Source organism: Bicyclus anynana, chromosome 11, assembly GCF_947172395.1.
Source record: "Bicyclus anynana chromosome 11, ilBicAnyn1.1, whole genome shotgun sequence".
Classification (NCBI taxonomy): domain Eukaryota; kingdom Metazoa; phylum Arthropoda; class Insecta; order Lepidoptera; family Nymphalidae; genus Bicyclus; species Bicyclus anynana.
Window position 1 is genome coordinate 11477788 of NC_069093.1, and position 21582 is coordinate 11499369.

The following is a 21582-nucleotide window of genomic DNA, read 5'->3' on the forward strand; positions in this document are numbered from 1 at the left end:
CAGAAAAAATAGATACGTGTATAATAATATTAATATTATATAATAATATGTAGCAAGAAAGATCAACCGTTATTTATTTTTTTCTGTGGTTTACTACATGTTACTAAAAGACTAGAATCCCAAAAGTCATAAACAACAGCGCCACCACAGACGACGACCGTTTAATGTCACTGTCACTGATATTATTTGACAATAACAAATGAAGATGACAGTATTGACATTTGACAGAAAAAGTTATAGTACTATGAGTTCATGCATTTCGATTTTCGAATTCGATTCGATTTAGATACTCGAGTCTAGTTTTTCGACGCACTTCCACTTTTGTAGCGTCACTTTACTCGGCGTGTATTGTATTCAATTTCTTTGTTTTGCATAACTATTGCGTTAATTATACGTTTCAAATAATAGTTATCGTTAACAAGTTAATGTAAGCAAGCACAAGGTTAAATTTATTATTGTTTTATATCAATTTAATTGATATATAAGTTCAATGATATGAATCTTTGATGGTGAAGTGAATGCGCCTAAATAACAAGTGGTGGAATTATTGAAATAGTGGAACATTTGTTATTAAGTTGAGTCAAAATGCCGACCAGTGCCGTGTACCAGCCTACTACGGTGACCTATGAGCAGCAGCCGAATGACCAGCGTTGGAACTGCCCGATCAGCTACTTCTCGCGAAGAGTGACAAGTAGTTTGAATCGCGCAGTCTGCATACGACTTGGGCTTTGCCTTTTGGGCAGCACTCTCTTTATCGTGGGTAAGAAATCTCCTTTAATTTTGTTCCAAACCTCTCGTATACACAACAATTTAGCTACGATAAAGAGATAGGACTCTAGTGATAGGACTCCTGCCCGCTGGACTTTTGTCATGGGTACGACACTATTACAGTTTTCCGATTAATTGGAGAGGAAAGGGAATATTGGTCATATTTAAAACATGTGGCAAATATTCTAAAAAAAAAAACAGTGTGGTGTACATTCTTCTTAAGATTTAAAACTACCTAAAGGTGGCTCTAAATTCATAACAAAAGTAAAAAAAAAATCTAATAACAGTAATACATGATTTTTAAATTAGTGTTAATTACTTATTCTAGAACAGCTCTGATTTTGAATCTTGCACTGAAAATAAAAACTCAAATGTCCTTTTTTTATTACCATCAATCCTATTGAGAACTTACAATTAGATTAGATCAGAGAAATTTTTAATGATTACTAGCAGAAAAATTCCCAGTTTCACCTGCATAGATCCCATTCCTGTGAGAATACGGCGATGGAATATAGCCTGATAATGTAGCTTCCTATCGGTGACAGAATTTTTCTAAATAAGTCAGAATAATTATGTTACATACAAAAATACAAATCAAATACATCATTAATGGTGTACCCCTCTATTTATATAGTGGATTAATAACATTTTCATTTATATACAAAAACTTTAATTTGCCATGTTTACAATTTGAAACCACTGTAAATTATGTGCAAGTTCACCATACAAAAACTAAAGATGAAATTTCTTATAATTTTGGTACATCAGTCAAAGTAACAAGCAAGATAATAAAACGGCAAACGAAAATTCTTCGGCTATTCTGAAAGTACTTAATTCTGAAAGTATTTGTAATTCTGTATTGTTGTCATTCAAATGACATTATAAAGAGTTTGCACTGTATTTTGCGGCAGATGTATGTGATAGAGTCAAATATACACTGTAAAAAAAAAAGTATACACTGTACTAAAGCTGCTATGACCCTGCAAAACAGTAAATTGCACTGACTACTCCTCATTAGCTCTAAATTTAACATTACAACATACAGGCAGAACTTATTATACTATTATGTTATTATCATCATTCAAAATTATAGTAGGTTGTTTAGGGTCAATACCAATAATTATATTGCAACTGCCTCGATGGTCCAGTGGTTTGCCTTAGTGCCTTTGAATTATGAGGTCCAGTAATCAAGTTTTAGGTCAGGCTATGAGATATTGAACTATTCTTTCTTGTTTTCTCAGTAGCAGACTAGGAGTTGGGAACTTAGTGATATTATATCCCCTTGGTTGTGTTGTCAGTGAATAATTAAACCATTTGTCTTAATTATCATTAAGATTTGATGGAAATTAAGGAACTATGATGGTGGTATGAACTATTCAAAAGATAATATGGAAAATATCTTTTATTTGATAGTACATATTACATGAATGATGGCCTAGTTTAGTAGGTAACTAATAATTATTATCATTAGATAGTTTATAATAGACTAGCAGACTTCCGCGACTTCAATCACACAAACTCTTTGGCTTTATAATATTAGTATACAGAAGCCGAAGGGTTTGTTTGATTGAACACACTAATCTCAGAACCTACTGGTCCAATTTGAAAAATTCTTTCGTTAGATAGCCCATATATCGAGGAAGGCTTTATAGGCTATAGGCTATATATTATCCCCTTATTCTTACAGAAACGGGAACCACGTTTTAGGTGAAACCGCACGGCGTCAGCTAGTAATTCAATAAATAAAAGGAAATTGCTTGTATTGTGATTGAGTACTTAGTATGGAAGACAATTAGTACAAATAATACTAATTCTTAAAACAGTGTTACATACTCGAATCATATAAGCAATTAGGTAGGTACCTATTTCATTGTGATGAAATGGTGACCACTTAGTACACAGTTAACAGTTATTGTGCTGTCAAATATAGAAAGGTTAGTTTCCTGTTCCTACCAACTATAATAATATGTCATTTCCTTTTTGTAACCATGAATTTTAATAATACAATGAAACAGGGGATAGTGACTCTACATCCTTGAATATAGAGTAGGTGTTGTTGGTCATAATTATTGATTGTTTTGCACAGACAAAAGACAAGTCAATGATTTTTTTATATTAGCAGCCTACATAATTAATATAAGGTACATACATATACAGGGTAACCCGTAAATATTACGACATACTTTACAAGGTCATAGCTGACATTAAAGCCTACTAAAATAACGCATTATATGTTGTGCAATATGTCCCGTTTTTTGGAAAAATATTAACTTGAATCACTTGAAAAAACTATTCAGAAATAATTACCAAGTACAAAATCAACGCTTAGGTAATTTTTCAGCACATAATGACTAATTAGCACTAAAGGTAGGGATTTTTGTATTTTGTACAAAAATTAATATTACTTAAAAACCGTAATATTTCGGCTAACATACTCGTTAAATACGTTATTTTAGTAGGCGTTATGGCAGATATCACCATCTAGAGTATGTCGTACCATTTACGGGACACCCTGTATATACTTAAATAGCTGTTACCCACAACTTTGGAGTTTGATCTTGTGTATCAGGGTACCCTAATTTTTTCCATAATAAAAGTAATATTTCTTCCTATAACATCAGCTATTTGCCAGAAAGTCAGAATTAGTCTAGTTTTTCAGAGATTAAACGGAACATTTCTCTCGATTTCCTCTTTTCTCGTTCGATAGCTTATTTTCCTTCAACTTATCCTTGTAGAGGTAAGTTTCAGGGTTAACTTTACAAGGTTAAGTTAAACCTTACGTTCAAGGATAATCGTTGATTACTTAATTGCTTTGTTTTTTATCGGCTGTAAAATCAAAACAACGGTTGGAAAGGCTTTATTATAATAAAGCTTTATCGTCTGTTATTGTCCTTTCTATTCAGCTAATCTGATTACGAGATTTTTTATAAGGGGAGATAATTTAATACACAAATTTGTGTGTACAACTTTCATAGATCATAAAAATGTAGATTCAGATATGGCACATTGACTCTACCGGAGTGATCAGAGATTTCCGAACTCTACGAGATATGGATATAAGGCTTGCCACTTCACTTACCATCAGGTGCGCCATTTGCTTGGTCCGTAAGTTATTACTCTACTACGTCATATAAAAAAAATGCCCTTATTCTCGTAAATAAGGTATCAACGGAAATAAAGATGGATTTTTTATTAGACAAAGGTATATTGTTTTAAATCGGTCAATCGTTTTGAAATGAGTAATTTTATATTATCACTAATTTACGTAATTTAATTTTTTCGAGATAGAGCTAGGTTAATCCAGATTATAATCTTTTTTTTTTATTCATTACAAGTTAGCCCTTGACTACAATCTCACCTGATGGTAAGTGATGATGTAATCTAAGATGGAAGCGGGCTAACTTGTTAGGAGGAGGATGATAATTCACACTCCTTTCAGTTTCTACACGACATCGTACCGGAACGCTAAATCGCTTGGCGGTACATGTTTGTCGGTAGGGTGGTAACTAGCCACGGCCGAAGCCTCCCACCAGCTAAAATCTATCTCTATCTCTGTTCCAAATTTCAGCCGGTTCCAATTTAATCCGGTTCAGTACTTAGTCGCGGCGTGAAAGAGTAACAAACATTCATACCATCATAACCATCAGTTTTTCGCAAATCTCGGGAAACCATGGATTTTTAGGGACATACCTAGTAGGTGTTAATCCAAGGTATTATCTATTTTCGTTTTAAATCAATAAATCAAACTAACAAACATCCATACAAACTTTAGCGGCCTTTTTTGACGGCCTCCGTGGCGCAGTGGTATGCGCGGTGAATTTACAAATCGGAGGTCCTGGGTTCGATCCCCGGCTGGACACATTGAGATTTTCTTAATTAGTTCAGGTCTGGCTGGTGGGAGGCTTCGGCCGTGGCTAGTTACCACCCTACCGGCAAAGACGTGTACCGCCAAGCGATTTAGCGTTCCGGTCATGTAGAAACCGAAAGTCTTGTGGATTTTCATCCTCCTCCTAACAAGTTAGCCCGCTTCCATCTTAGACTGCATCATTACTTACCATCAGGTGAGATTGTGGTCAGGGGCTAAGTTGTGAAGAATAAAAAAAAAGCGTTTATAATATTAGTAGGACAAGATGTTTAGATTACTGTGCTTTTCTCTTGTTAACAAATATTTCTTTTCACTCGCGCTTATGTAGTGAATCGGTTCTAAATGAAATGTATCATTATTGTTATTATTACCATTGGCTCACAGCGAGTGAAAGCCGCCAACACTAAGCCTCTGCCCACTACAGCCTACTACTTCCGCTGTTGTGACCTATTTTCGCAATAGTTAACCACATCTGCACTTAATAAATGTCTTATTTATTTGTTTCGACTACCCACATAATAGAAAACGCCAAGTTAACGCTTTACCTACACAAAGAGTTATTATGCTGCCTGTACGATGACAAAATCTAATTACGTTATTGGACGAGTATATAAATATTAGATTGTAAGTACTTACCCACTTACTTACTTATACTTACCCAAAACAAGTTAAGTAGTTTGTGAGAATATAGCATAAATACGAGTATCTATAAAACTTGCAAAGGTAATAAAGTTTAAACCTAGATACAATTATCATGCAATTACCAGTACTGTAAAAGTTATTTTTGCACGTATTAAATCGCTCAACTAATTTTGTTAAAGTTTACTTAGTCTAGCAATTTTTTGGGGTTTGAGTCATAGTGTTAGAATACTAATTTATAAGCAAAAAATATGCTTATTGGGATTCGTATTTTTTTTTGTTCCGAGTAACAAGTCTTTTTAGTCATCATTTTCGATTCAATGTTGACGTCATATTTACTCGCAGCTTCAAGGAAGCGGTTGAAACAAAACTTGTTGGGTCACATCTTAATGATGGACGGGTTTTGCTTTGCAGTGAACCAGTTTGGCAGATGGAATATTATGTGAAAACTTATTTAAATCAAGTATATATAAAAAACATATGTAGATACATATGTAACACGGAAAGAAACGAATGGGAAACACAAAACAACCTAAATGAAATAAATGTAATTCATAAAAATATTTTCGATGTAATACATTGTAATCATAAGTAGTGTGTAAAAAAAGCTCAACTGCATTTTGTTTAGGCAATTCAAAGTAGGTGAGTTAAAGATGAATAAAAAAAACAGACAGACCTTAAAATGTGCGCGAGTGAGTACTACTAAACTGATTAGGGTTCCGTTTTTGTACTAATTACGTTCGGAACCATAAAAATCAGGCATATTAGACCTGAAAACATTAAAACAATGCACTCCTTTTTACCCGACTGCAAGTAGGGTTATGTTTTTCGCGCGTATCTTGTATGTATGTATGTATCTATGTAATATTCTTTATTACCTCATATCTTTCAAACCACTGAACGGATTTACGTAATTAGGATATCGTTAGATTTGTCTCAATAATCCAAGTGTTCTTAGATATTGGATAGAATGATTTTCTTCTACATTATTTAATAGGTCCAGACTGTTTTCTAATTGCTTTCTACACTTCTGGAAACAAAACAAGCTCAGTTGTTTTTTTTCTTTTCAGTTTTTTTATACTTTTTTATTTGTTTAATTAATTTATTTGCCCAGTGTCACAGAATACAAGTTCCACTCGTAGTATACTCGTATTACCTACCTAAATTATATAAAACTTAATTTATAATCTTTTCAGTTAAATCACCGAATGATATAATGATTTGTTTGTACATTAGTTAACGAATGAATTTCTCGATAATGATGATTTATGAGAGCTATAAGTTCGTTATTTGCAATCGATTACGCTTATGGTTTCCGCAACTTTAAGTACTTAACTAAGTAAGTATTCCTGGGATGTTTAACGTTAATGCTTACAACAATACAAGAAAAGCGTTAATTAGAACACATCTACTAATTAATTAAAAACTGAGAAATGCTTTTTTAAAGAATACTAAGTATGTAATTAAAAATGGCTTTTACCATTCTAACTTTACAAAGGTTAAAATTCTTATGACTTGGAATATTCAAGGTTTTGACTATATTATCTTAACGTTTCGACTAACTCCTAAAAATAATAATAGGAATAAAATTGATTCTTGAAACGGCGCGTTTTGTGAGGAGGTTCCTTACTCTGGAGCCCTGACCACCGGTTGCTTGGGTACTCAAATGTCCCGCAGCGTGAGGGTTGAATTATTTTATAACTATGTATTTGTCTTTGTAATTTAAATGAGAGAAAAATCTTAAGTAAATCTCAACAGTTTCGAGATTACGGTCTCGAAGTTTCGAATATATTCTCAGCGTTTCGGTGAAATCCTTACCGAGTATTCAAGGAGTGAGGAAGTGAGTACATACACTACGGAAACGAGTCCGAGCCGCTCATTGACGGGTTTGTCGACCTTCGGCCGCCGCACGAATACAAAGCCTTCGGACGCTAACAGAACTACCCGATAAGGGTCTACGCACACTGATACGTAACACGTGCCTTACCCGATGTCTAGTACATGCGATTTGTGTCAAGTAACTAAAGATTTTCATACAATTAACAAAGATTCAGAGGAGATTGAAGAAGAGTTCACTTGAGATTTATACATAAAAAAAAATATAAATTGACTGTTCCCACCGTTAAGGAAACTACGCATGATGTTTCAAAAGTATTTTGTAGTAATTTTAACTAAATCCACAGATTACATAAACTTGATCTCAGAACAAGCTGATGCTGGTGCTTTTAAAAATAGAAGAATTCTTAATTAAAACACACGTCTGCTCGCTTTAGACATCAACTAGCGGGCGCCCGCGACTTCGTCCGCCTTAAGACCTTTAATCCGGCGCTATCGTAAAATCCGTTCTCAGTGGATACCTACTAACTATAAACTACCTCCCTGCCAAATTTCATAATAGATAAGTAAAATACATAGTACAAAATTATTGCGAAAAGTGCATCGCCTAGCGTCATATGTGTGCGCTGGCTATTATTGAGTGCAAAATTGGAATTGCGCAAACTTGAGATCACGTCATTGTCGATAACGGACTATTGTTTCGTTGTGTAACTAATTAAAGCAACTACAATTTGGTGCGTGGCTAACACTCTGACGTAGACATTCCCGGTCTATTCGTATCGATTACTAGGTCTGACGTAGTTATTCTCGGTCTACTTTATATCTTTGCTTAGTCTGACGTGAATATTCCCGGTCTGTGACGTCTATAGTAAATCTTCCTCTAAACCCCTAGAGCGAGCTAGGCTACCTTGATTTATCAAGACAGTGACAGAAAGCCCTCATTCGCACGTGAACTTTTTTAACGTCCGATAATTTATGGTATGAAGTTAAAAGGTCTATTTCCAACGCCCAAAATTGAAAATGCAACACTACTCGATAAATAGCGTCGTGTTTTAAAAACGCTGTCGTGTGAACATATACTTGGAAATGCATTTGTTGTATTTGAACCGTCCGTTAAAAAAGCTCTCGTGCGAATGGGGGCTTGGTGGACCTACGCACAAGTCACAACTGCCAATATTGTTAAATAGAGAGAAAATACTCTGGAGAAGAAAAAAAAGATTACCAATCTATGCCGTTTTGTGGAAAGTATTCCATTATGTAACTGACTTGATAGTTAAGGAATCTTAAATTAGTTTTTACATTTTTGGCAAAACTCACGGAACTGTGAATTTTATTATTAAATTCCTAAAATAAATGTAATTGCTATGTTAGTGCCGTTCCTAACGGATAAATATAACTTCTCATATACCCATTTTAACGGATAATTCAACTGAATTCCGAGTCTCTTAGTATGATATAAATATTTTTACGTGAGAAAAACATAATTCCCTTGGGGAAGTAATCACAGATTTCCAACCCGTCGCTTGGATTTCGCACCCAACTGTAAGTTTAAAATTTTTAATATTTTTCTTGGTCCCTTTTTTGTGTGATTTTTAGCGCACCTTACTTACAGTTCGTTTAATGTAGGATGGTACGGGCGACAGTTGGTTTCACTCTTGAAAGTTTGCCGCGATTCACGATAAAATAGTACGTATTTTGAACGTCATACAGGCGACTGTCACCGTACCCATGCTATCTGAAAAGCACTTTAGACTTCAACACTGCTTTCCATCAGACATGATAGTATGCAAGCCTATTTACCATAAAAATATGTTATCTTGTAAATAATTGTATGTTAATTTGTTATTTTGTTTATTATAAAAGTATGTATCTATAATACATGCACGATTAAGAAGCTAGTTTTATAATATTATTTGTGTTTTGATAACTAAAAATCTAATAGGTCTGTTTCTGATGAAGTCCTAATCACTGATACAATATAATCTTTTAGTGTTTCACGTGAAGTATTAGTATTATTTCAGTGTAGGCGATAACAGTTTATAGTTTCAGGTTAAGTTCTATTTATTCAATAGAATGGTATTTTGTAGCATCATGTTATATTTCCTTTTGTACATCTTTTACGTTTTTGTGACATTTTAATTGTTTTCACGGTTTCTGAGGTTTAAAATCCGTCGTATAACGTTTTTATAAAATTTATAATATAGCCTATGTCATCCGGGTGAATTATTTGACACCTCATTAATAAAAATCAGTCCAGTAGTTTAAGCGCTACGCATACGAACATCCTTCCTACTAATATTATAAACGCGAAAGTTTGTATGGATGTTTGGATGCTTTTTACTCTATAACGCTGCTACTACTGAAGCGATTTGGCTAAAATTTGGAATGGAAATGGATTTTACTCTGGTTTAACACATAGGCTACTTTTTATCTCTAAAAAATCCATGGTTTCGACTACTTAACCGAATAAGCTGAAATTTGGTATTAAGATATATTATAGCCTGGATTACTTTTTATCCCGTAAAAATCCATGGTTCCCGAGGGATTTGTGAAAAACCAAATTCCACGCGGACGAAGTCGCGGGCGTCCGCTAGTTTATAATATAGCCTGCCATCCGGGCGAGTTTTTTTGATGAGGTATCAAAAAACTCGCCTTTGATGAGGTATCCAAAAACTTCATAAAAATCGATCCAGTAGTTTAGGCGGTACGGTGGAACATACAAACATACATACATACATAGAGAATACATTTGCCATGTCTATGCAATCTAGCTGCATTCTCGTGCGGCGTGATACAAGTACGCAGCAGTGGGTGAGTCACCGGCCGCAAGCGACGCTGCGTCGCGCCGGTCACCCAATACCATTTACGATAGCGGCTAAATATATACGATACGTACTGGCTTATCATTGCCACCGGTGGTACACCGCTGAGGGAATGGGTGTAGGTGACAGCAAGGGTGAATACCGCCCAAGAAGCTTTGAATATTATACCTACCGTCTTTTATATATAGAGCAGCTAAATGTACTACTTTACGCACTGGCTTATCGTTACTGCCGTAACGGTAGACAGACGAGGGACAGGGAGGTTGTATGTTTTGACGGCCTCCGTGACGCAGTGGTGTGCGCGGTGAATTTACAAGACGGTAGATCCTGGGATCAGGTCTGGCTGGTGGGAGGCTTTGGCCGTGGCTAGTTACCACCCTACCGACAAAGACGTACCGCCAAGCGATTTAGCGTTCCGGTACGATGTCGTGTAGAAACCGATAGGGGTGTGGATTTTCATCCTCCTCCTAAGAAGTTAGCCCGCTTCAATCTTAGATTGCATCATCACTTACCATCAGGTGAGATTGTAATCAAGGGCTAACTTGTAAAAAAAAAAATGTGGACATGGGTGAAACCATCGATCGATTTATGTCGATGGGTGAACCTGCTCAAGATGCATTTAAGATTTACTCGTATTTTAGAATTTCATTTATAGTGTTAGCTCAGCTCAAGTGCTTTGCTGTGGTGTTTCACTAACACTGAAATAGTACTGCTTTTTTGGTTCAGTGATTTGCCTAAGTCGATTTGGATCATGAGGTCCTGAGTTCGAATCCTGGGTCGGATATTGGCGTGGCCACCAAGTCGCTTTGAAGCAGCTGGTGGTGCTAAATGCTTAACTTGACGTTAAAAAACCCTAACAGATTAAAGTCTCACTTGCCCATCTAGTGTTCCGTACTAACTGTTAAAGTAATTATTATTAGATTACAAATAACTCGTAAGTGATCCTAATAAGGATTCCATTTTTCCTTTTGAGACATGGAACTCTAAAAACCGTTCAGTTGGTATATCAATCCTTTTAGCTTATAGCAAAACCATGCCTAATAATAAATTACCGGCTACACCCACGCCCATGGGAACTCGCTTTCTTTAAAAGAAAGACGCCCACAACGGTACTCGTTTCCTTTGAAAGGAGTGACGTATTTGTAAGTGGGTCATATTTGTACCATACGGCACACTTCTTACTCGCGATGAGTAATCTTTCTATCTACTATGTATGAGGCTTTATGCTTTGTACTTACGTATAAGCGTAGCGTAATGAATCCAGTGGTGTTAAACATTTTAAGGTTATATATTTATTTTTAATTAAAATGTTTTGTTTTTCTGAATAAGCTAAGTCACCATCACGAAATCTGTTCTTGAAATTTCAAAGTTGGAATTTTGCAAGGAATTAGTTTATAGATGTCCGATGATGAAGGATTTTGGGAGAGGGCCGGATTAAGGAGGTTAGGTTTTTTTATTAGGTTGTTAATACTAATATTATAAAGCTGACGAGTTTGTTTGTTTAAAAATTCTTTCAGTGTTAGATAGCCCGTTTTCCGAGGAAGCAAATTTTCAATGTAAATGTTTTCTATCATTTATTTCTTTTCCCAAATAAATAACTGATGAGGGTATATATTTCTTATGCGGGATCTCGTACTGTTAATAAGCGTCTATTAATTTAATTTTATGACTGATACTACTAATATGAAACTCAGAAGTAAACAAGCCGTGAATGGAATACCAAACAGTTTTAATCAACGTCAGCTGAACATGACAAACAAGTAAGAGCACAATGCGATAAAATTGACTCCATTCATTCTGTTACAGGAAACAATTAATAGACAATTAAACTCTCATTAACATTTACATGAATAGTACACATTCCTTTTGGATGACCCACAAATAGTGAACACCATTTTTAAATCGTTTCCCTTCATGCTTCACGTGTTTTTTTTAAATAATGTTAGCCATTTTATTTAATATGGCCAATATTCTCTTTTTTAAAGCTTTTATTTAACTTGCAATGTATACTATGTATGTATGTTACGGTGGATTCTTTGAACTCAATTTTGAAATAGATATCTTCAACCGATTGAGCTGAAATTTTGTATACACGATGACAATGCACGATAATTATGTTATATAACGTCATTCTAAATCCAATATGGCGGACCACCCAGTTTGCGGAATAGTTTTTTTTTTTATTACATTTCGACAATATGGGTATCAAATGAAAGGGCTTATTATGAGTACTTACTACATCATACTTTATCAACTATGAACAGATTCAGAGACCTATCCAGCGATAACTAAAAAATAAAAAATAAAAAAAAGCTTTTATTTAAACGCTCTAAAAAGAGTAAAATGTTTTTTTTTAATGCTAACTATCAACTTATAACCTCATTATAAACAGTAGTGACTACATATTTACACGTACGAAATAATTTATTTTTATATATTCAATGACAAGTTAGCCCTTGACTACGATAACACCTGATGATAAGTGATAATGTAATCGGAGATGCAAGCCGGCTTACAAGTTCATTCTATTGACGGTGTCTGTGCGGCATCGTACCGAAACGCTGAATCACTTGGGGTATGTCTTTGCCGGTAGGGTAGTATCTAGCAGATGCCTACCTGACACAATTTGGGATATATTATGTACCTCCATTATTAGTAGACACCCCTGATTTGCTACATCTGAACTCAATAAGACAAACTCTATATTATGCTAATTTAAAATCTATTTGTCTGTTAAAAACACTTACAAATTGAGTTTTCTCGGAGAAATAAAGTAGCGGGCCATATATGATCTGCCATTTTGCATGACCAGGATGAATTGTAGGAAATTAATAGTCTATTTGTTAATACCTTTAAAAAGAAAAAAGCCATAATTATTATGATCCTCAGTTTATTACAACCTTTAAATTTTCATTGAAACGACAAAACTAGAGGAACGGTTTACAGTCCTTTTCGATCATTCAATCTAGTTAACAAATTTTTTTCCCTGCTATAACAATTTATGACTTCAATTCAAACTTATGGATACAATAACTGTTAATTTATAGCCCGGTAACCTTGGCTTATCCTCTCTTCCTCGTCATATACTTCTGTGTTTAAACAACTTTAGTTAGTTTAGGATTAATTAGTACTTAATCCTAAACTAACTAAAGTTGTGATAGCACATCTGGTGAAGGTTTCCTGTTATCCTTATTTCTGGCGTCACTGGGCAGGCAGCATAGCCTTTGTGACAGCTCATCTGGTGAAGGTTTCCTGTTATGCTTATTTCTGGCGTCACTGGGCATGCAGCATAGACTTTGTGACAGCTCATCTGGTGAAGGTTTACTGTTATGCTTATTTCTGGCGTCACTGGGTAGGCAGCATAGCCTTTGTGACAGCTCATCTGGTGAAGGTTTAATGTTATGCTTATTTCTGGCGTTACTGGGCAGGCAGCATAGCCTTTGTGACAGCTCATCTGGGAAGGTTTACTGTTATGCTTATTTCTGGCGTCACTGGGTAGGCAGCATAGCCTTTGTGACAGCTCATCTGGTGAAGGTTTAATGTTATGCTTATTTCTGGCGTTACTGGGCAGGCAGCATAGCCTTTGTGACAGCTCATCTGGTGAAGGTTTACTGTTATGCTTATTTCTGGCGTTACTGGGTAGGCAGCGTAGCCTTTGTGACAGCTCATCTGGTGAAGGTTTACTGTTATGCTTATTTCTGGCGTCACTGGGTAGGCAGCATAGACTTTGTGACAGCTCATCTGGTGAAGGTTTACTGTTATTTCTGTAATAATATGGTTATAGGTAAACATACTTAACACTTGCTACAGGTGCTTGTTCACTTTACATCAGCTGGGTCATCCTGTTGTTCCATTCTTTTATATCCTTTTTTTACATATTCTTTTCCATTTATAACAGAGACCAGATAATTGTTTGTGTTATAACAAAATGAAATTTTGTGTTTATTCAGTGAGAACATTATAATATGTTCATTCTGAAACATCAATTCATTTATTTTAATAAAGACGTCAAAATGTATTTTATAGTATTTTAGTTTGTCTGAGCAAAAATTACTTACTCCGCCCCGGAAACGGAAGAATCTGGGGTGTCTCGCAGCCATTAGGTGACGCATGAAAAAACCCCTATAAAATCAATGTTTTACGCAAACTGGCTAGCTACGAGTAAATACTCGTATGTTAGCTTTACCCAACTTTTACATGCTCGTTTGAGATTCGACAACTATCGAGGAAAATGTAATATCTGAGCTTTAGACTGATAGATATTTCGGAGTTTTCGTTGGAGACTGCAGTCGACTGACGTTGACTGCAGTCGTCGGTAGCAGTTACTGCTCGTGTTAATGAAGCCTTACTTGTACATACGTAGTCTGTGCTATTACTCGCAGTTTAGCAAACTTGGCTTCATATTTTGGACAGTAACATGGTCTTATTAATAGGCTAAAGAAGCGAATGACCACTACAATGGAATCGATATTTATAAAGAATGCACGAGGTCTATTCGAGGTCTATTTTACATGCTAACTAGGTCATTGCAAGAGTTCAGTCATTTAGTTGGGTATATTTGGTTGGTATATTTTTACTGCATTCACAGTACCTAGGTTAAATTTTTTTTTTTTTAAGAATTTAAGCAAGCCGCCATCACTAACTGTCGTAATTAGAGCGCTTTTAAATACCAGCGGACGCCCGCTACTCCGTTCGCGTGAAATGCTGGTTTTCACAAATCCCGTGGGAGCCATGAATTTTCAATGATGTAATGATAAATAGTGGCTTCTTCTCCAAGGGCCAATTTATCTTTATACCGAAATTCATCTAAATCGATTCACCGACAGCTGTGAAAAGGTAACGGACAGACAGACTAGGGTTGTCAACATTTTAACAGAAAAATATAGTATTTTTTAGATTTAAGCTCTAAATAATATTCATCATCATCATCATCATCATCATATCAGCCGATGGACGTTCACTGCAGGACATAGGCCTTTTGTAGGGACTTCCAAACATCACGATCATCCATCTGCATCCAGCGAATCCCTGCGACTCGCTTGATGTCGTCAGTCCACCTGGTGGGGGGTCGGCCAACACTGCACTTACTAGTGCGGGGTCGCCATTCCAGCACTTTGGGACCCCAACGTCCATCGGCTCTTCGCACTATGTGCCCCTAAATAATATTCACTTAAAGAAAATATAGTATTTTATGGAATAATCAATAAATAGCCAAGCAAAGCAATAACATAAAACCATTACTTGAGGTATGAAATCAACAATATTGTTGTAAATTACGAGTAAACACGACCTTTGTATAAATTTGCATATAATTATTCTAAATATCTTGTAATCGTAATGTTACCTGTTCGTAATCGGATATTCATCTGATTCCATTACTAGTTTATTGTTTCCTGTAAAACTGGAACAGGGAAATATCGTATCAGTCGTTTTCCGGAAGTTTCCGTGGTTTTGCTACGTCTTTATCTTATAAACTTACGGTTGCCTTTAATTTTTTTACTTTGTTAACATTTTGTATCTTAATTAGCGGACACCATATATAAACCTTCCTTTGGATTCAGTCTTTCTATTGGTGAAGTCGTGAATTCTAGTCCTGGGCTATGAATACTCAAGTTTTTCTTTCTTCTCCAATAAATTCTCAGAAGGAGACCGGAATTGTTAAGTTAAAGGCGGTGTTACAGTCCCGTGCCATGGATAGCACTTGGAGCCGTCGGTGCCTGTCATTATTTTTAACATTTGATCGTATTCATTAAAGAAGCGAATATTATGCAAGCTTATAAGCTTACCAAATCATAATGGCACGTTGGATGTAAGCTTCACATCCACTCCACGCTTGGCCCTAAAATGAGTCATAATGATGATGATTAAGATAAGATTTATTACCAGATCGTCATCATTAACAACCCATATTCGGCTCACTGTTGAGCACGAATGTCCTCTCAGAATGAGCTAATAGTCCGTTACGCTTGCCCAATGCGGATTGGCTGACTTCACACACGTAGAAAATTAAAATAATTCTCAGATATGCAAGTTTTCGCACGATGTCTTTCTTTCACCGTATGAGACATTAGATATTTAATTTTTTAAAATGCACATAACTGAAAAGTAGGAGGTGCATGCCCCGGACCGGATTCTAACTTACGTATCAAAGGCAGAGGTCATATCCACTGGGCTATCACGGCTCTTATAAACAGTGTACCTATCTAGGTACACTAGTAATTTATTATTACAGCCGTAAGCAGATAGTAGACAAGATTGAAGTATTTTACTTACATGGTATGAAGCACAAAAACTAGTAATGGTCAAGCCCAAAACGAGTGATCGCTGACCCGGTTTGGAATCGAGATGAAAATCTGCATACAATAGCCGATATTCGGTCGATTGAGGGTGCACAAACTTAATTGCGTCATTGCGTTGCTGTCCGTAATTTGTTTGTGTAACTCTTCTCTTTCACAATTTATAAAATATATGAGCTAATGTAAAAAATGTAACTTCTAATATCATCATCATCGTACAACTTCCAAATCACGACACGATCTGACCACAACCATGATCCTGAGCCGTCTGCATCTAACTAAACCCCTACGGGCTACGACTCATTACAAAAATGAATAAATTTTGAAATAAAGAAAGAAAAAACGTTTATTTTAAAATTGTGCCACAAACCACAACGCCGAAGCACCGATGCAGCGTCCGATGCCTCAACCACCTGAGCAAGGCAACACCAAAACTTAAGTAGTAAAAGCATCAAACACCACACTGTCATGTTTGGCACAACCTTGAAAAAGGTATCAACTCAGCATTTTGCTGCATGATCCAACCAATTGCTGGAGCATACAGCACTGATTTTCAGCTGATACCCTCATCCAGGTGACACCACGGATAAACACAGCCACGCAGCGACATATAACTATTATAAATTTAACTTAAAACAACAAATAAATGCGGTTGATAATGATTTTTATCGAAGTAACAAGTTGTTCGGCCGTGTGCGCTTGCATTACATTTTAATTTTGTTTAAACTGGAAATGATGACATCACTTCACTTACAAAATCGTCATGTTTGTATTATTGCAGGTTTTCCTAACATAAGTAACAAAATAGCAATAAAAACTAGTCAACTCAAGATTCATGTACAAGTAACTTAGCAATGTTTATAACTAATCATTTCTATACGAAATGTAGACCGTGTACATATTATGTTTTCTGTGACCGTGGTCATCAAAGATTTTATACTATAGATATGTCTCTAGCGCGTCGAAACTGGGGCGAACAAAAGTATCTTAATTTCATTTAGTCGCCAAGTAAACAACGTAAGCTATTTAAACGTTTAATACCTACAGGGTGCTTGGGAGTATTTCCCATAACTCTGTATCTAACCATACAGACCTATACCATAACTCGGTAAATAATATTTCTTTTGTAAATAGATCTTAAAATGTGTCCCTTATACGCATCCTTACAAGTGACGTAGCCAAGTTTGACGAATTTTAAAATGCAAGGATAGATAAAGACGTGTGTTACATGGATAGTCGGAATTGTCTGAATTACTTTGTATGGAAGCTAAAAAATTTTTTGTTTTTTAGTTCAAAAAATATTAGTTATGCACTTCAGCTCCTGTAAGTGGATTCGTCAATTCGACATTGAAGTTATGGGAAATATACCCCAGCAACAGCAGTGTGTCGAGTTGTGTGTTCAGGAAGTAGAGTAGACTCAGTAAAGTAGTTAAATTCGGATCATTTTTGCGGTGATTTTGTAGACACGTAACATATCTAATAGTATAAAATCGTTGGTGGTCATAATATTTAATTTTGAATGCTTTTGCTTTCAGTTGCATGCACTTATTGACGACATTTAGCGCAGTTGTGTGTCTTTATAACCGGTCTGTTTTCCGAAATTTGAAATTTAAATTCTTTTATATCCATTTACAAATAAGTAGTTTGGCAAACCCACATCCAAATATATTTGTCATTTAGCTCGAAATGTTTTGGCTATAATGCAAATTTTCTTTATCAAATTACTATAAGAAAAATATAGAGTTTTAACCGGGCTTAGTAACAAGTAAACAAATACAAATCTATAATGTATTAAACCATACAAACACGATTTTCCGTTTACCTTTGTCGGCGTTTAGCATAATGCATCTAAACTGCTTAAACCGTTAAATGGAACGTTTGTCTAACCATTTATAACCCGACGTCTATACCTACAAATATCCTACGGCTATATGCTCCATTTTCGACATAGTACCTAGTAATATAAAAATTTTGTACTATATGGGCATGCACCTCCAACTTTTCAGTTGTGTGCACCTCCAACTTTTCAGTAAATATCACGTGTCTCAAACGGTGAAGGAAAACATGGTGAGGAAACCTGTATACCAGAGAATTTTCTTAATTCTCTGCGTGTGTGAAGTCTGCCAATCCGCATTGGGCCAGCGTGGTGGACTAAGGCCTAACCCCTCTCATTCTGAGAGAAGACTCGAGCTCAGCAGTGAGCCAAATATGGGTTGATAACTACGACGACTATGCGATAGATTATACATACTCGTAACTGAGAATTTTTATTAATTATCTGTGTGTGAAGTCTGCCAACCCGCATGAACCAGTGTGGTGAACTATTAGCCTATCCCCTCTCTAGATAGGGGTATGTACGAATACTTTCTTTATACAATACATATTGTATTGTATAAAGTAAGTATTCGTACATACCAAATTACTTGATTCGGTCGCCGTGCTCAAAGCCCGCCATAAAAGCAATAGCAATAGCCTAAAAAAAATAAAAAAAAAACATACGCGTCGAATTGAGAACCTCCTCCTTTTTTTGAAGTCAGTTAAAAAATGTACACCCATTTATACATTGTCATATGCTTTAGATCAGAGGTTCCCAAATATTTTTTTCTCATAGACCACTTTCAAATTTAACTGGTTCTGGTGGGTCCACCAGAACCAGTTAAATTTCAAATTCCTGCTAAATTTCTATCCAAAACTCGACAAAAAATGTGATTTGGATTCATTTAGGGAAATTTTCGTTGCAGCTAAATAGCCACCACAAAATAACAGTTTTGAAAAAGTAGTGAGAATTGGTTACTTATTTATTTAACATTAATTGATTGTGCTGTGAGTGGATGACAAAAAGTAAAATGGTCTATGGAAAAAGTTATTTCAGAGAACTTAAACTTTTGATATCTACTCATAGCACAAGGAAGCAATCAATGCACAAATGTTCGTGGACCCCCATTTTATGTCACGTCAACTTAGACCCCCGCCAAGTCTTCCATAGAACCCTGGGGGTCCACATGGACCACTTTGGGAATCAATGCTTTAGATGAGTGTACCCATTTAGAGTGAAATACATTTGTAATTGATCGCCATTGCTACAACGTTCTCACGACAAATCCTAAGATTGTCCTCAAGCCAATGAACTATTCAAAGACTATTACAGGCAACTGTTACAGGTAATACCTGTTCTGGCTACCGTATTTGTGTATTGGATGTGAATAAAATAACTAAGAGTTTATTTTAGTCGTAGACGGGTTCGATTAAAATCCAATTATTTACAAGTTTTTCAGTAAATAAAATAAAAACGGAAAATACTACTTACTCGTACTTAATATTTGAGTTTATTCTCGCGTTGCTCAAATGAATAACAATGAAGTTTAATTATTTCATTAAATATCAGTTTCAATATCAATATTAACACTGATTGTCGTTTACAGTCATCTTTATTCAATACACAATATAATAGAATAATAAGAATTCAATTCTTAGAAGTATGGATTTTTTCATCAATATTTTCTTATGACGTTATCAAACGCCCGCAAACCGATTTTACAGATAACAATTCTTTTTTTTTTCATTAGTTAATGTAACTTTTTTCATTACTTAATATAAGGTTAATTCATAAATGAATATATGTATAAGTATTGAATACTTGAATATTGCACGCGGTCTGTTGCTGGAACTTGGCCTGCGCACTACGATATAATAGAACGGTAAAGTTTGTGGTATATTGTAGGGTTAATCTATGGATCAACTGAGACTAAGGATCAACCGATTTCAAAAATTCTTTAACCATTAGAAAGCCACGGTATTTGTGAGCGTCTTATGTTATATTTTATCCCCGTGTTCTCACGGGAATGTGAACTACGTGAAGCCGCGAGGTTCTGCCAGTAGTTTATTAGCGGCAGAGTATTTCATAGCGTATTTGTTCCACAGGTCTGGCGTGTATAATAGCGGGCGGCGTGCAGTACTCCAACTGGTCAGCGTCGCCCACGCCGACGCCGGAGAGCGAGAGTGGTTTGTCGACGCTCATCATTGGCGGAGTGCTGCTTTGCGTCGGACTACTGTTTGCAGGTTAGTTGGCTACTGTATTCGTCTTGTTACTTCGGCTTTGTCCAAACACTTCGTGAAAGAAAGAAAAATGCGTTTATTTCGAAATAATGCCATATATCACAATATCTCCAGTACACCAGGTCATCCAGGACAATATGTGCGTATATGTGGCATAACCCAGAAAATAACCACAGCTCAGCATAATGGTCTACGTGACCATTAAAAATTTTAATAAAAAAATTCAACCGACTTCCAACTCAAAAATTAAGCTTAACTAAAAATAAAAAATAACATCTTACCTATGTGCTACCTTCTGATCAGTTTGAAGGCGGAAATCGAAACTTCTCGATTCTTCTTCGATTTCTCCAGGATGTCATCAGATGCTGACATGAAAAAAATGGGACCACCCTGAAAGTAAACCCTTCTTAACAAAAAAAGAATTTTCAAAATCGGTCCATAAGTAACGGAAATATCGCTGGACAAACATGAAAAAAACGTACATATCTACAGCTGAACGTAAAACCTCCTCCTTTTTGGAAGTCGGTTAAAAATTAATTTTAATTAGGAAATCTAGCGCTGATATTCAGCTGGAACTTCAGCTGTAGATTTAGTCGCCGCATACGGTAGCCACGCCACAACCACAAAACGCCGCCACCGACTTTTTTTCTGTAGTTTTATACATTTTACTCGGACTCGCTGCACTCTTGTGGCGCTTTGCCCTGATTGTTTAACCCCATATAGTATAAGCCTGAGAGCTATAGGGCCAGCGTCAATTAAATAAAAAAGAATTGATAGATATACAAGTTTGAGAACTCACATATTTTAGTAGATTGCCCAGCATGTAGGTGTGTCGAGGAACTATGATCTGCTCCGCATGAAACTGCTCTCCTAATCTGAGGTTCTATCACCGCAGCTGGTTTCTGGAAAGTGAAATAAATCCGGGCAAACACAGCAACTCGGTACTGTGTCTGCCGGCTGTAACACTGACCTTCGAGTTACTCTAGGCAACTAAGGTAGTGTTGAAGCCCTAGATATAGGTTGTCCTGACCGTAACGTGTTATCTACATATGATTCATGAATTTATACTTTGTTACAGGGGTTAGATCCTATAGTTTCCTACATGACCAATTTGGGGAATCGTTGAACGGAGCGCTCCTACTTCCTTGTCTGTCAATGTCTGTGGCCTTTAAGGCAGTGGGATTAAGAACGACTGTGGACTTATGAGTTCTGCCTTTGCTTTCCTCTGTACGGAAAGAACTGTGGTCTCACGGAACTGCCACGACTCTCTTCCTTGGTGGAGAGTAACTGTGTGGACTTA

The 21582-nt window shown here is 36.1% G+C and overlaps 1 protein-coding gene across 1 annotated transcript in view; it reads left to right on the forward strand.

Annotated features, from left to right (window-relative positions):
- Positions 1 to 262: 262 nt before the first annotated feature.
- LOC112047768 (uncharacterized) overlaps positions 263 to 21582 on the forward strand; it is a 47719-nt gene continuing 26399 nt past the window's right edge. Inside the window, exons 1-2 of the mRNA XM_024085002.2 lie at positions 263 to 760; positions 20148 to 20285. Of these exons, the coding sequence (XP_023940770.1) occupies positions 586 to 760; positions 20148 to 20285 (313 nt within the window). The 5' untranslated portion in view covers positions 263 to 585. The remainder of the gene's footprint in view (positions 761 to 20147; positions 20286 to 21582) is intronic.